The following is a 17,118-nucleotide window of genomic DNA, read 5'->3' on the forward strand; positions in this document are numbered from 1 at the left end:
ATACCTTGGTGCAAATTGGTTCAGGACATTTTGCATAATACTGATGAAAAATGAGCAAACAAACAAACAGACACAGGTAAAAACATACAACCTACTTGGCGAAGGTAATAACAGTAACTTATTAGGTTGTTTATTTCCTAAATCATCATCATGATAATAATAATATCATTGTAAACTGAATATCTTTGGATTTTGGACTGTTTTCAAAAATACATTTGAAAACTGTGGAAAATAATAGCAGGCATTTAAAAAAATATATTTTCCTGACATTTTACAGACAAAATTATGTGTCAATTAATTTTAAAAAAAATGTAATTGATAATGAAAATAATAATAGCTTTATCTTGAACAGCTACTGAATGGAAATTGTGGTGAGATTGTAAACAATTACATGTAAACAACATGTATCTCATCTTAAATCAACAAATACACTTCAGATAAGAAAAGCATCTGAAAAATGTTACACAAAGCACCCCTCCACACACACACACACACACACACACACACACACACACACACACACCCTGCAGGGCTGACACCGTCCCACCAGGGGGCGGTAGTGGGGTAGTAAGGCCATTCTGAGTTGATGGAAAAAAAACACAAACAACCACAAGAAAACCACAAAACCAAGATGGCGGTGCAAGAGACAGCATCTCAACTGTCCATGGCTCTCAAAGTCCAAGAATATCCCACCCTGAAGGTAAACAAAAACGGAAACTGGCATGTATCGACAGGCTAACGACTCCCGTGATGCTGAAATACACGATGCGTGTGGTGTTGTTTGGAAAAGGGGGATTAGTAGTTCATTAAATTGCGAGGGCAGCGAACTTGACAAGGAGGCTAACGTTAGCTGGACTAGCTTAGCCAGGTAGCATCGTCCAGTAACTATCAGTGTTTGACAAACGGCAGCGAAGATTGAGGAGCTCGACAGTAACAATGTCTGGAGGCTAGTTAGCTGGCTTCTTCGCTGCCTTAATGGGCTCTTTGTTATCGGCGTTGAAACTGTCGAGGCCCTCGGAAATGTTAGCTCAAGTTTAAGCCTGTTGTTTTTGACAAGGTGGTAGTTATGACATGTCAGTTGCCGAGCCAACGCTGCATCAGTGTAACTGCTGACCGGTTGGTGAATCTACCGTTGACCGTTGAGGTTGGCTACAGACGCTCGGCCGTGTTGGCAGGTAAATTCAGCTACAGGTTGATAAAAGCGTTACAACAAAACAACACTGACAGAACATGAACCAACATGGGTGCCATTCCCTTCATCAACCAGGCACGCCGTCAATGAAATACCATGCAGACGTGAATGGCCTGTTTGCTTGCTAGCTAGCTAGCTAGCTTGCTTGCTAGCTGTGGCTCTCGGTCGTTTATCGTCGTTAAACACGAATTAGCCTGCCTACCAAACGCGTAACGTCGAGCAGGCTGGAAGATGGGTCGGTGGGAATCGCTGGACGGGGAGAGCCCGTAACGCTACGAGAGAGAGAGAGAGAGAGAGAAGCAGCCCTGTGAGTTAGCGCAGTGTCATCGGATCGGTGCCGCCTCTGTGCTCTTCAAAATGGCTAGCGAGAGAAATCACAGCCCGCCGCCGCCGCCGCACACACGTACTGTTCCACCATTGCACACAACGTTACTGCGACACCGCCGCTGAAAGAGACGAGCTGAAACGGGTCCGGGCTGCTTCCTGTGCTCGGCCGCCTCAGGGAGGAGGAAAGCGTCGTCATATTGAGCACGGCTGTGAGTAGCGATGTATTGACAGCTTTTGTGGGGGTAACTAATGGGTGTGATGTTGCCATGATGAATATAAGGTGGCGTTTAGGGTTGATGGCGATGTTAAGATGTCTCTGTGATCAGAAAGCACGGCCGTGGTTTTAGGGGGGGGTTGTGTCTGTCTTTGCTTTGCTTGGATGCTGCAGTAAGGATGATGATACATGATGGGCACCATTTTAAGGCATGAGTGATGGTTATAATTGGCATCAAATGGGAGTCTACAGCTGGGGGAGAGCAGTGTTGATTACATTTGGAGCTATATTGAGCAGAATTGTAGTGTTGCTTGAACCAGACACTGAGGAAGCTGCTAATCTGCATTGCCAACAAAACACAGTAAATGTTGGATATTATGTCCTTGAGGATGTTTTTTTTCTCAGTCAGATCAGTGTAAGGTTTAGCATCAGCATTCTTAAGGGAAATGGTAACTCTAATATTCATGTATTGTCATTTAATGTACCATTTTAGCCAGTGGGTTGTTAGTCATCTGCCTAACTGCAAAAAGCACAGGCCCATGACAGTCCATTGTCATTGTAATGCTGAAAAGATATTGTGTCTGTATTTCAAGGTGAGCCTAATTATCATTCAGACTTATTGTGAATTACCTGAGTCATGTAATGATTATTAGTATTTTGATTATTTTCTCACAATGCATATTTTCATACCAGAGCTGTTGAAGTTGAAGGAAAAATCTTTGTGGGGTAAATTTATTACACATTTTAAAATAAGCTTCACATGTTGTTGCTCTTTTGCTGATGTGGGGAATATAGATTATGAATCTTATGCCATGGTGTTTGCCATCAATATCAGGATATAGTGAATTTTCTGGAAATTGATTTAAATAATTATTAGAATTCTGAAATGGCCTGATCCATCCAGAGATATCTAGCTGCTTCAGTGTTGCATGCTGTATTGGCAGATACCCTGAGATGAGGTATTGAAATCAAATTAGGAGAAAATAAGTTGGATTAGTGCACGCCAGTCTACCAGCTGACCTCCCCCTGTGGTTTTGAGGTCTATATCACTGTATCGCTCAGCCCCACCTGTTTGCATACACCAGAAATTCTATGAGCGTGTAACAAGTTAATTTGGCTTTATCTCCATCTTTCTGTAATAATCACCATCTATCCAGCTCCTAACCCCTTCATTTCATGACCCACAGTTAATTTGTTGATATTTGGCCAAGTGTGTCACCAAAAACTCAACATTTGTTGGTCAAACACTGGCCAGTTGAACGTGTCTGTGGCAAACCCTGATATTGATGTAGCCATCAGGGAAAATAAATGCTGGAGAGACTGACGTAAAGGCAATGTCTTTTCCATCTTTCCACACTCATACAGAGGCTATACACATTCTTGAGCAGAATAAGCCCTCTGTTCTGCCAGCAGGACAATAATGAATATTTACTAGTGCATGCAAAACTGTTCTGTGGTACAATTAAATATCTGAATCATAGGGTCCCATTCTGGCCTTTTAATTCTACAAAATTAGAGTTGAATTCCCCGAATACCAGCCTAGCAACACCACTGTTTACTCTATCATGCCACATGGCACACTTTAATAATCTTTCTCTCTCCAGTCTTAGTGATCTGAGAAAAGAACGCGGCTCTAATTTAAAAGAGGAAAAAAAATCTCAATGGATTAAAGCTCTCTAATAGTTTTTTAATGCAACACATCAGAGAAGGAACCACAATGGTCACATGAAGTTAGTGCACAGGTGTCTGCGAAGCCATCTTGTGTTGTAATACAAGGGAGAAGAAGAGTGTGCTGTTTTATCAGAGACAATAATCTCAAGATCTTGTTGAATGTAGTTTTAAAAAATTCTCTGAGGGTGTGGTTTATGAATACCTTTTTCTTGCATTTATTAAATTGTGTTTTCATTCTGCTTTATGTATCACAATCACTAAGATATGCAAACAATAGCTACATGCCAGTGGAGGACACATTCTTTACACTTGCATTATGTTTGTACAGGCCTCTCTGGTCTGGGTGAGGTTTTTGAATGTGTTGTGGCTGGTTATTCTGAAAAGATCATGCACAGATTGCAATAATTAACTGATTTTAGTTGATATCACCATCATATATTACCAGATTATTATCTACATTACTAAAGCAAATTGTAAAAGCCCTATTTTTGACTTGTTATATTGAAAAATAATATAAAATGAAGTTTTTCTTCTTAACATACTGTAGTTTAGGTCATAAACTGAAAAGGTTGTAAAGACTTTCTCATAGCAAGTGTTAGGGAAATCTTAAAGAGGAATTTGTTAGGATTAAATGGATTGTGTTGATTCAAGGTAGTATACATATTAAGTTGGTACAGTGCGACTTAGGGATTTACTGGAAATGCACAGTCTTAGAAACAAAATACTGTTTGAAATTGAACATAGCAATGTTCAATTACTCTGTACATAGTAGCAGCAAGAAAGACAGGATTGTTGCAGTCTAAAGAAGAGGGCACCGAACATCTGCTCCCTGCTTCATTTTCTTTCATTCATCTTGTTGAGGAGTTCTTGGACTCAGCTGGCTGCAGAAATGTTGTGAAGTTAGGCTGCTGGGCGATAGTTCACATCATAGAGCGCCCTGCTTGTAATATTAAGCTCATTCCTCTGTCTGTGATATCTTTGGAAGAAACATTAACAGCAGGGGAAAAAAATTAGGCTTGTTTGTTCTCTGGTCTGTTTAGTCCCTCCAAGATAGGATATCTATGCAAATTACTTATTTTTTTATGAAATAACCCTCTAAATATGGAAGAATATGTGCAAGGTCCATTACAGCTCAGCTATCTAAACAAATTTCTGTCTTTTCCGAAATACAAACCTAAATCAGCCAGAGGTAATTTTCATATGGGTGTGTTGAACTGTTAGGCCGCTTTGTAAAATTGTACTGAGCTGCATGTTTGCTCTGTGCCACTGCCAAGCCTGAATGCCTCATAAACCGAGGTAAAAATATCCAACGGCATTGTCTCCACAGGTCCCCTACGAGACTCTGAACAAACGCTTCAGAGCAGCTCAGAAGAACATCGACCGGGAGACGAGTCACGTGACGATGGTGGTGGCAGAGCTGGAGAAGACCCTGAGCAGCTTTCCAGTGGTTGACTCCGTGGTGTCACTGCTGGATGGAGTGGTGGAGAAACTCAGCGCCCTGAAGAGGAAGGTGAGGGATACAGATGCACACACATAGGCGCACTTCTGTACGCTCACACAAGTACAAACAAACACAATCATTGGTAAGTTAAATTGGTGAGTTCTCTATGGCAAAACGTCCGTCCCTACACTGATTTGGACTCTTATTTCTGTTTTACTTCAGTTAAACTTGACAAACCAGAAAATGAAACACTACCACCACCTTCAGTTAAGAAATGAGTGGAGAGATAAGACAGACAAACACGGCTTTTGACATCCTCTGCCTCATCTTAGCAGACTGAATGTCTGCCACCTCTGACTTTGCGGTTGTGTGTTTTGTGTTCCAGTAAAGCTGCTCACACGGGTTTCTGTCATCGTCGTATCCTGTCATTTCTGTTTCTGTTGTCTGCGATTAGTCATCATAATCGATGAAATGCGTCAACATCAATTTTTGAAGTTGACGCATCGTTTCCCATTCATTGATTTATTTCTAGCAGCCAGCCACGATATAAACATTAACCACCATATATTTCTTTTCAATTTTATCAATTGTGGTCACACTGCTTCTCTGTCCTCTGTTCTCTGGGCAAGGCGGGGCTGAATACTCGGTGTATACACACACACACACACACACACACACACACACACATTCACTCACACACAACAGCAGAGAGGCTGCGCTGGACACAGAACCAGACAAACTATAACTAAACTTTACGTTATTGTCAGTGCAATAAAAAGCAAAAGGCCAAAAGGCCAACAAGTACTTTATCAAACTACCTGTTCAACAAGCATTTATAAAACAGATATTTTCAACTATTTTGTCTGCTGTATCTTTTACACAGCATCGTTCTGGTTAAGCGCATTGTTAGGAAAAGCTAAAGCTCTCTGTATTTGAGTCTAACTGATTATCTTAGTTCATCACCAGTCTTTAAATGTGGAGGTTTGTTGTGTAAACTGAGCAACTGGCTGAGACAAACACATTCAATCAATTCTAATCTATTTCTGAATGTATTCATTTTCACAAATGATCATTTAAAAACCTCAATTCTTAAGTATTGATAAAGAACCAGTAATAGTATCAGGTGGATCAATAAGATCTGGATAAAGTCCCTACAGCTGGTTAGTGGCTGACTGAAGGAGAAAGAGCAAATCACAGCAAATCCCTTCAGTATGAGCCTTGTTTAACAAGTGTTATTTTGTGATTATTATTATTTAATGGCTCTCTGTGAGATCAGTCACAAAATGTGATAGATTACTTCAATTGTACGTGTTGTCTATTCATTAGTAGGAAGAGCTTTTTAATATCGTTTGTCCTTGTAGCTGCTAAATACTCTCATAAAGTCGTCTGCCTGCTGCCTTAGAATTTACGCTGAATAAATGTTTGAGAAAATGTTTAGGCCAGGATCTGGGCCTATTCTATGTTGCTTGACTGTGTGAGTGTGTGTAGATTAGATATTCTAGAGGAAAATTAACTGTTTAGATGAATTGACTAATAATTAAGTAGATTAATCGATAGAAAAATACTAGACAGTCCTAGGCTGCTCTCGAGCAAAGAAGTGATTACACAGATAATCAGAGGTTCCTAAAAGTTGGCTTAACATTTCTAGCACATACAACTATGCCAGCTTTGTTAGTGGAAGGTTTATCACAACAGTCATGTGTTGTGTGTTTAAGCTCTGTTTTCTCTGTCAATACTATACTTTGATGCCAGTTTTTTCAGCTGTAACCACTTTGGAGGTGATTTTCAAAACCAGGCCTTTGGTGAATGGAGATATAACAGAAAATATAACATTTGTGCTTGTTAGTGTTAGTGTGCACAAGGCCAAAGAAACCTGCGTCTTACATGGTAAGCCACTGACAAGTTCTGAGCAAGACTTTCACTTAGATATAAAATACTGTAAATGTGGGAAACCCTAAACTTACTCAGTAATTAGCTGTTAAAAATGCAAGCACTAGTTTTGACCATAGTCCCTGTATACACTGCTGGCGGTATCTGATCTATAAACAAGATCTCCCCCCAGCTGGAGCCCACTGTTGAAAGCCACATTACTCGCCCCTGTTGACAAAAGCACATTATTATGGCTGTGGTTTCTTTATAATGGCATGACTGTGGCCTTGGTGAATTGTGTTTGTCAGCAGTGGAATGCTGCCTGACTGGTTTTTGCAACAAGTGAAAATGACAAAAAACAAGCAATAAAAAAACACCTCTGCAGGTCTTTTTCCCTCTGTGCTAAAATGTTGAGCAGCAGATACTGGTCACATACTAAAATACTCCAGCTGGTGTAGAGCGAAGTAGTTTAAAAGTCAAGATTACAATCTGACAGTCTAAATGTGAGTTTAGTTAGAAAAGGAAAATAAACCACAGAGATCATGCTTAACAAAGCCAGTGTTGTGCAGTGTTTCTCAAATAAATCTAATCTCAAGTGTCAGTGCATGGAACAGTGCACCCAGGAATGCAGTTATTCACTGAATGATACAACACTCTTCACCACGGTTTCCCTATTCATATATTTGTGAGATAAATTGTAACGTAGCAATATGAGCCCATTTGTGAATGTGTGTGATCTTTATCCTTTATGGTTATGACAACCAACCGGCCTCCACCACATAACAGTTTATCCACAGAACAGGAAGCAGCTGTTAGTCCTGTGGTCTGGCTTCAGTGTGAGGGCAGCCAGGTTCAGGTTACAATATCAGTTTGTAGTGATCAGCTGTATTACAAAAGGTTTACAAAAATCTGGGCTTCTTCCTGTTCAAATTGCATGTGGTGAATTATTTAGGGAATCCGACAATGCCACAGGTTTTGAAATAGTGCAGTTATAACTGATACTGATATTGAATGCACTTTAATTTGAAGTTGTACTTCTGTTTTACACACAGCACATTCACCTTTTTGTAAATAACTTGATTTCGGTGTTGTTTGTGTGTGTGTGCCTGCATGTGCGTGTCCTGTAGGCTGCTGAGTCAATCCAAGCAGAAGACGAGAGTGCCAAGCTGTGTAAGCGTCGTATCGAGCACTTGAAGGAGCACAGCAGCGACCAGCCGGCCTCAGTCAACCTGTGGAAGAAGAAACGCATGGACCGCATGATGGTGGAGCATCTGCTGCGCTGCGGCTACTACAACACAGCTGTTAAACTGGCCAGGCAAAGTGGTATAGAGGTAACTGTCTGTGTGTCATTATTGTCTGGTGTCTCAAAGTCATTCAGAGGACAAGAACCAAAAGAAAACTTCATCCTGAAGTGAAACACTGGGCTTTTTGATAACTTACTTCATCAATTCCAGTTGTTTAAACTTCTGTCCACTACTGTACTGTATTTTCCGCACTATAGGGCGCACTGGATTATAAGGCGCACTGTCAATGAATGGTCTATTTTCGAACTTTTTTCATATACATATACATAGGAGTCTGTCAAGCTCCTGAAGTTTGCAGACGACACCACTCTCATTGGACTCATCTCTGATGGCGATGAGTCTGCCTACAGGTGGGAGACTGAGCGTCTGGTGACCTGGTGCAGGCAGAACAACCTAGAGCTAAACGCTCTGAAGACAGTGGAAATGATAGTGGACTTCAGGAAGAGCCCAGCCCCACCCACCCCCATCACCCTGTGTGACTCCCCCGTGGCTACCGTGGAGCATTTTCGCTTCTTGGGAACCACCATCACACAGGATCTCAAATGGGAGCTAAACATCAGCTCCCTCATCAAAAAAGCTCAGCAGAGGATGTATTTCCTGAGGCAATTGAAGAAGTTCAACCTGCCAAGGACTATGATGGTGAACTTCTACACCTCCATCATTGAGTCCATCCTCACCTCCTCCATCACCATCTGGTACGCTGCTGCCACGGAGAGGGACAATAACAGACTGCAGCGTATCATCCACTCTGCTGAGAAGGTGATTGGCTGCAATCTTCCGTCCCTCCAGGACCTGTACACCTCAAGGACTCTGAGGCGTGCAGGGAAGATTGTAGCTGACTCCTCCCACCCTGGACACAAACTCTTTGAGACACTCCCCTCTGGCAGGAGGCTGCGGTCCTTCAGGACCAAAACCTCTCGCCACAAAAATAGCTTCTTCCCATCTGCTATTAGCCTCATCAACAAGGCTAGAGAGCCCCACTGTTGCTGATCAATTGCACCAATCACCAGAAAAAATTCCTTGTATGTGAAAACATACTTGGCAATAAAACTGATTCTGATTCTGATTCTGATTCTGATATGTAAAGCGCACCGGACTATAAGGCGCATTAAGCGAAACAAAACAGTCAGTTAAGTCAGTCAAAATTTATTAAACGCGTTCACAATAACTCTCAACATTGTTCAGTTGTAACACGTAAAAAAAACACAGTCTGATACCGCTAAATCAAACGTTAGCATATTCACAATAACTCCTTATAGGTCCTCATACACACACTGTAATATTATGGTGAAGCACAGTATGTATTACTCCGCGACGCTCCTGACTACGATAGCTGTAATGCTGCAAGCAGTGCGGCTTTGTAGTTTACCAAAGTCGTACTAAAACATTTTGACAGAGCGCCGTGAGCGCCGTGTACCACACAAAATTGCTTCGAGGTCAGTAAGCACAACCAGAATTAATCCATATATAAGGCGCTCCGGATTATAAAGCGCACTGTCGTTTTTTGAGAAAATTTAAGGCTTTTAAGTGCGCCTTATAGTCCGGAAAATACGGTACTTAACTTTTGTTGTCTTTAGTTTCTTGTGTCCTTCTTTTCCATTTACACATCCACTCTCCTGTGTTTTTAGGATCTGGTGAACATTGAGATGTTCCTCACAGCTAAGGAGGTGGAAGAGTCTCTTGAGAGGCAGGAGACAGCCACCTGCTTAGCCTGGTGCCATGACAATAAGTCTCGCCTCCGCAAGATGAAGGTAGTTCATTTACTGTGGAGAAATTTTAGGCGCATGAATCCAATAGGTTTAACTTGAGGCCTCGACAGATACTTAAAAGCGATGCCCATGACAAACAAAAAAGTCAAGAATATGAACCAGGCAGAAATATATGAACAAATGCTTTTGGTTTTGAATGTTGGATATTGCTCTTTCTAGACAATAATCAACACTAACAATGTCTGTGCTGAGGGACAGACATGTTAAAATTTGCCCTTCTGACAGTGGTCGCAAGGTAAAGTGTTAATCTGGGATTATCCTATTAAAGTAGAAAGTACTAAGTAGAGTTCAGACCTGCAGGAATGCATGATAATCTTCTGAGTTAGCTGTGACTTCCAGAGTCAACATTGTAGTGGGTAGATGGCCAAAAATTGTAAGGTAATAAGGTTACTTTTTTGTTTGTTTGTTTGTTTGTTTGATTGTGAGCATTTGATAAATTTCTAATCAAATCAGGTCACAAGAAGATGAGAAAACGAACACCAGCCAACTGAAGGCAGATTTTAGCTCAACTCTAGGAATTGTTCAAGCTCTACCAGCTACAGTTGTAGGATATATTTTTATTTCTGTAAAAAAAGAAAAAAAAAACAAAAACAGCTTAACTTAACTTTTTTTTGGCAGAGTTGTCTTGAGTTCAGTCTGAGAATCCAGGAGTTCATTGAGCTCATCAGACAGAACAAACGCATGGATGCAGTCAGGTCAGAACCACAACACACACACACACAGTTTTCAATCATTGCAAACATGGACATTACACATGAACTGTTTTCACTCTAAATCCTTACACCGACCATCCCTATTTTTACATTTGAACTATTACTGAAACCAGTGAAACATTAACCCATGCAGTGTATCACCCACTGATCCTGTGCACGTGTGTCTCTTCGTCTGTGTCAGACATGCGAGGAAACACTTCAGCCAAGCAGAGGGTGGACAGTTGGATGAGGTTCGGCAGGTGATGGGGATGCTGGCCTTCCCATCAGATACACACATCTCCCCATACAAGGTAGCACCTGTGGTCTTAACCATTGTAAATATGTACATGTTTAAGATTTTATTTGGTCAGAGCCCCTTCACACACACATCGTTACTACCACATGGAAACGTCAGCATCATTGACACACCTGAAACAGACCACTCGCTCTTTGGTATAATTTAATTCAGTTGTGTGTATAGATTTCAAACAACATGGTTGTGCAAACTGTTGATAAATAATAAGCATAACAGATACTTGTTAATGGCACAAACTTTTTATTAAAAAGGACACAACACCGAAACAATTTCTGTGGAACTTTATACAGATCAAGCAGAGAAACAGAGCAGCCACTAGAGGGCCTCTCTTGTCTATTAAAAAAAATCAGCTCCGTTCCCTGTGCTGCTTTAGACTTGTCCTTTGGCAGCTTTTGTCAGGAGCAGTGTTGTTGTTTTAAATTTTTACTGCCAGACTGAAATCTTGAGAAAAAGTTGTACCATGGCATCATTCCAACAATTATTTATCTCAAAGCATTTGGCTTTTTCCACAAATAAAGTAGATGGGCTCAGCCTAGTGTGACAACATTTTGGCCAGCTTCTTGTACCAATGTGACATCTCTGTCTTCTGCCAACATATTTGTAGGCTGGCACAGTTATAGCTAAATTTATCATCACAGTTATTTTGTTGTTGTCAGTTGTCAGTTCATCTTTGGAAAGAAATATTGTAGACTGTCCTCCCTTTCCTAAGTGTGAACACTTTGAGGCTACATGTTAATGAGATTAGACTCAATAGTAATGTTGCCACCATAGCACACAGCTGAATAGAAAGGAATTAACTGTAACTTCATTTAAAAATTCTGTTCACATAATACATGCAAGATGTCTTTGTAGTGAAAACACTCAACAACCAGCTCAGATGTGTTTGAGCAGAGAGCTATTAATCACAGTTTGCTCAAAACAAACATCTGTGATTGAAGTTAATGTGTAAAAGGGCAGATGCAGTAAGTAGGGTACTTAAAACACAAAACACCAAAAATGGTAATAATGAATATAACACAATTAATTGTGTAGGTTCTGATCGGTATTGATGTGTTGCCACTGATGACAGTGGAGCTGATAGTACTCCACATTGATGTCTTCACAGAGGGAAAAAGTTTCATTTGCCAAAGAGAGTAGAAACTGATGTGACTCTCTTTGTCTGTAATTAGCTACTTTTGTTTGTCTCAAGTCTGAACCAATCACATGATGCACTAAGGAGTCAACTTTGAAATCATTTCGGGACTCAAGCTCATGCGTTATACAGGTTGTACCAGTCACACTTGTGGTTGACAAACCCTTTTCCCGGGACTTGCTTGTACTGTGAAACATTGTAAAAACTGGTTGCCCAGCTCTCCTCCAGTATACTATGCTTATTATCAAAACATTCTCATCCACGTTTCCTTAATCATTATGGTGTATGAGGCTATTTCCTGTTTCCACAAACCTCTGGAACCTTCTAGCACCTTGATTCAAATTTCCAGAGGAACGTGGAAACTAACCCTTCATGGCAGCACACACTGATGTTGTATAATAATCATTTTGGTCCTCCAACTTTAAGGCTGTGCCCAATGTCTTATTTCTGTTCTGAGAGCAAGGAGGGATTTTTTTAGGAGCAATGAATAAGGATACACAAGACCATCCTTTGCTGAAAACATCCAGCTGAATACAATAATGTGCTGATATCATCAGAACCAGGTGTTACCTGAGATGACAGTTCAGATGAATAATGAGTCATTTCTCCAAAAACTTGTTTCCTTGTTTCTTCTCCCCTTGCCTCTTCAGTTGGACAGACAAAAGGTCCTTTCACACAGAGAATCCACTGTATTGCCATTAAGAATACCCCTCCTTATGCTGCCTTTGTTTACACTGAGCCAAACAAGCTGACGTGTTGTTGCTCCTGTGTGTGTGTGTGTGTGTGTGTGTGTGTGTGTGTGTGTGTGTGTGTGTGTGTGTGTGTGTGTGTGTGTGTGTACCATGTTCTGAAATCAGAAGCATGATGCGTAACAACACTGTCAACACTTCTTTAGTTTCTTGTAGGGGAAACGCTGAGATGCAATAAGGGAAACTTGGATGCAATTAAGAGAATTATGATGTACTCCAGGAGTATGTTGCGCATTTCAAAATAGTGTTGAAGGCAGTGTTCTCAAAAATATTTTATGAAATAAACATAGTTTGTTTAGGAATATCTTAGTGTCCTCTTTATCAGCTTCATTTGTGTGGATTTGCAGTGCTTATCTAACACTCTGGTCTGCACCTCACTGTACGTGCACTCTCACAAATAGTAACTACTGGGTCTGTTTGTGTAAAAAAATTTTGTGTCATGTTTGTACTGTTCCATCAGGATCTTTTGGATCCAGCCCGCTGGAAGATGCTGATCCAGCAGTTCCGATATGACAACTACAGACTGCACCAGCTTGGAAACAACTCTGTCTTCACTATCACCCTACAGGCTGGTCTGTCTGCCATCAAGACACCGTATCCTACCTTCCTCTATTTCCAATATTTAGAGTGTTGGATGCAGCCATGTGAATTGGCATTGCTACCAGGAATGGATATTAATCATAGCACACTGATGTTTAAACACTGAGAGAGAGAAATAGCACACACAGGCAATCAAGACAGGGTGGGGCAGACAGAAAGACGGGTGAAACTGAAAATTATTCACTGTAATTCAGTAAAATTATCAGGTTTGATAGTGAAGTGTTTGAAAGAACCCTGCAGACTGGAGTTTTTTCTGGCAGTGAAGCAAGGGGACAGCTGTCTCGTGAAGGGGATGAATGTGGATTGAGTGGTTTACTGTCTGAAAGTTGTATTAGTCTTGTCTCTGAAATTTTAACTCCTCGGTTCAACTCTCCAAGGATGTGAAATATGGATAGCTTTTATTGTGAATAAAGGAAGAGACAGGATTTAAAATGAAGGGGGTGTCCTTGTAGCATATTACTATGTGGCTACAGTGGGTTTGGGTCTGTTAAAGGGTGTCTCTATCAATCTGTTTTTCCTTTTTTCTTGTCTCTGCTCTTCACTGTCAAATCAAAGTATCTGCTGTGACATCATAGATGAATATGTTCATTAAAAGCCACATAATTTTGGTCCTTAACCTCTATGCCCATTCCAGTCAGTGCTACAAGGAGGATGGTACCTCTAAGAACCCAGACTGCCCAGTGTGCAGTAAATCCCTAAACAAGTTGGCCCAGCCACTTCCTATGGCCCACTGTGCCAACTCCAGACTAGTCTGTAAGATCTCCGGGGAGGTCATGAACGAAAACAACCCTCCGATGATGCTTCCTAATGGATATGTGTACGGCTACAACGTGAGTACACAGCAAGTGTGCTGCAGCCCAGAGTACAGGGACTGTGTCAAGCTGTTTCTTTGTTGAATCACTTTGAAATGTTGTATGGAAGCAAGAAAAAGTCATACAAAGCTGTAATGATTGTTTTTCTGTGTAATTTATCATCCTCTGCTTATCATCTCTTCCAGTCCCTTCTGTCCATCCGCCAAGATGACAAAGTGGTGTGTCCCAGAACCAAAGAAGTCTTCAACTTCTCTCAGGCTGAGAAGGTCTACATCATGTGATCACTCAGATAACACTGTCTGAGGATTAACATGATTGAATACGGCCTGTCATCCCTCACCTGTGACCTGGCCTACTCAGAGAGCCACCTGTGGAGCTGTGATCCAGTGCCCTTCTACCCCCCACAGACACACCCCAAAGACCCTAAAATGCCCTCTTCAAATACATGATTGACTCCTTTCCACCCACTCCATCCCATTTTATCACACAGACACTGGGCTCTTCTCCTTCCAGACTCTGTTTTAGATGTGGCTAGAAGTCGTTTCATCTGATCCATTCAAGCACATGGACTATCAACATTGTCATTATCTTACAGGCCTTCACTCTGAAGATTAGAGACTAGAGAAAAGGACTGACGGGGTGAAAAACTGCTAGGTAGTTGTTTGATTTTACTACAACAAATAAAAACTTGTTGAGGTTACTTTGCCTTTTCCTTTCTACTAGTCGTGTTCCTTTGTTACTGAAATAACATGTGGCAGGACTGTGTGAAGTCACTTCAATAACCAGATTAACACATGAGATTTGGGCCATTTTTTTTTTTTAAACAAACATGGCCGCCTGGTCTCATAGTAGCATCTTATTCTGTGATGCATGCTGTTGTCTTCTAGCCATGTGTTTTTTGGTGGGTTGTTTAGGGAATATGTGTTAAATGCCTCCTTTAAACATTTTTTGCATTTCACCCCTACTTGGCTGTGAAACTGGAGCCTGATCGGGCTGATCCTTTTCAGATGTAAATACTAGATAGGAATTGATCATCCTCATGTATAAATTCAGGGGTTTTGGGGACACATAATGACAACAAAGATTAACCTTCTATGAAGATTGCTGTGTGAACTAAACAAGTCTGTTCTTGGCTGTTGTTAATCTGATATAGCCCACAGTGTCCTCAAGTTAACTGGTTGTTCAGGATTAACATCATTTCTGAAGAAGCTGTTAGTTTCACGAACTTGGTAATATTGATTATGGTGTATTTACTACCATAATGAAGTTCACACAATATTCAGACAAGACAACCATCTTTGATGTTTTTTTTTTTGTTTTTTTTTAAATGAACAAATTGTCTTCCGTTTTTGTGTGTGAGATTTGCCATTTTCAGCTCAACCCAACCAGTTTCCCTTGTTTTTCTTCATTGAAAAGAGTGAGTGCATTTCAGTGAACTTAGGATATTTACCCTGGGTGATTTTAGTTCATTCAGCCTTAAGCAAATAGTTTTAATTTCCTAACTATTTTCCAACAATGAACATGATAATAAAGTGAAGGACTGTGCAGATGTGTTTCTCTTGAACTCTTGAATGTCAAAGCTGCTTGTGGCACCAACACTCCACAGTGTTTACACCAACTTCAACATTTCATGTAGCTTCATGCACAATCTTCCCTTTAGAGTCAGGGTAGAGACCTCAACTAGACTGTTGACTGAACAATCCTGTAGTTTCTCTAAAAGATGGATAGACTGAGAATGGGGACAGGACAAGATATACACACAGCTGCAATTTGGATTAATTGGACATGGAAGTTGACTTTACTGTCAACTAATGCATAGATAATTCTGAAATTGTGAAAATATAACCTAACACCCACACCAAGCAATTAAAAATCAGTTTTGTGTTTAACATGATCGATCACTACTTCCATTTGTTGTTTATTGACAAACCAAAAGTTGCCTCATTTGAGTCTGTCAGTGATTTGGACCTGTACCTGTAAAGACACACTGTCCTGTGTGTTTGTGTTGGTAGAACAGATATAGGGATTGTTTCATGAGCAATATGCCTCATAAAGATTTCCATCAACTTTGATATCAGTGTTTCTTTATTTGCAACGCCTGTTCCGTGGGCTCTAAAATCAGCATTAGCATGAGCCCTGGTAGGTGTGAGGAGGTAAACTGCTCACTGCTGTTCTGTTGATGTGGAAATGCAGCCAAGTGTTGTGTCTTTCACCTGAAACTACCTGAATCTCCAAGGTCTGAGGATGACCTCTTTCTGCGTGGGCATTTTTTTTTGCTCCAGTAGTGAAAAGCTGCTGATCACTTATGTGTAATGTAGGTTACATGGCAATACATGAGCATTGAAGAACTATGTAACTAGGTAAATTTGACAAACATATCGACTCTTATCTCTAATTGCTCTTTCCAAAACTAAAAAAATGAAAACTACATCACCAAGGTGCAAATTCAGTTTTTCTCCAAAGACAGAGAAGCTGCCACCAGCAAGGTTTTTGTGCGTGTGAAGGATTTTCAGTGGGCTGTAAGAAACTAACAATCATTATCATACCTTATTAATCCACCAGTTTTGTTTTTGTTTTTTTAGTTAATCAAAATTAGATTGGTTGTACACAATGTACAAAATGCCAGAAAATTGTGTAAAACTCAATGTAAAATCTCAAAATTGTTTTGTTTGACCCAGTGGCCCAGAACCTAAAGATACAGTGATATGAAACAGAGAACATCCTCAAATTTGACCTAATTTTACTGAAATCATTAGTTGATGGTCACGTCCTTCAATTTGTGGTTTAAACATCAGGACAAATCACGTTTTTAGTTTTTAGGATGCCATATTTATAAATATCAGAATAATTGGAAACCATGTGACACACAACCCTTCCTAACAAATCGTAGCCCTCAACGTTACTGCGCGTCACAACACGGAAATGTAATGTTTTATTTATCTTCCTATGTCATAATTATTGTTTTGGTTTTACAATATGTCGTTTTATACGTTTTACGAATAGCATCTGTTGTCGGTTTTCGACGCACAG

The 17,118-nt window shown here is 40.6% G+C and overlaps 2 protein-coding genes across 4 annotated transcripts in view; one reads left to right on the forward strand and one right to left on the reverse strand.

Annotated features, from left to right (window-relative positions):
• Positions 1-1,542, reverse strand: part of LOC139637939 (C-terminal-binding protein 1) — a 29,578-nt gene extending 28,036 nt beyond the window's left edge. The window contains exon 1 of the mRNA XM_071506949.1: positions 1,395-1,542. The gene's annotated coding sequence lies outside the window, so the exon portion shown is untranslated. The remainder of the gene's footprint in view (positions 1-1,394) is intronic.
• Positions 541-15,635, forward strand: maea (macrophage erythroblast attacher, E3 ubiquitin ligase). Of its 3 annotated transcripts, none has more exons than XM_071506951.1 (9): positions 541-700; positions 4,732-4,914; positions 7,842-8,045; positions 9,647-9,769; positions 10,406-10,482; positions 10,682-10,790; positions 13,137-13,270; positions 13,911-14,106; positions 14,274-15,635. In XM_071506951.1, exons 1-9 carry the CDS (start codon positions 587-589, stop codon positions 14,367-14,369), a joined length of 1,236 nt encoding a protein of 411 aa, XP_071363052.1. In that variant the 5' UTR covers positions 541-586; the 3' UTR covers positions 14,370-15,635. The 3 variants fall into 3 exon arrangements, with proteins under 3 accessions (XP_071363052.1, XP_071363054.1, XP_071363053.1); XM_071506953.1 differs by lacking the exon at positions 541-700 and adding an exon at positions 1,032-1,175; XM_071506952.1 differs by lacking the exon at positions 541-700 and adding an exon at positions 1,588-1,728.
• Positions 15,636-17,118: the final 1,483 nt, after the last annotated feature.

Source organism: Trachinotus anak, unplaced genomic scaffold, assembly GCF_046630095.1.
Source record: "Trachinotus anak isolate AG129_WGS33_773 ecotype Australia unplaced genomic scaffold, CSIRO_AGI_Tana_v1 ptg000021l, whole genome shotgun sequence".
NCBI lineage: Eukaryota > Metazoa > Chordata > Actinopteri > Carangiformes > Carangidae > Trachinotus > Trachinotus anak.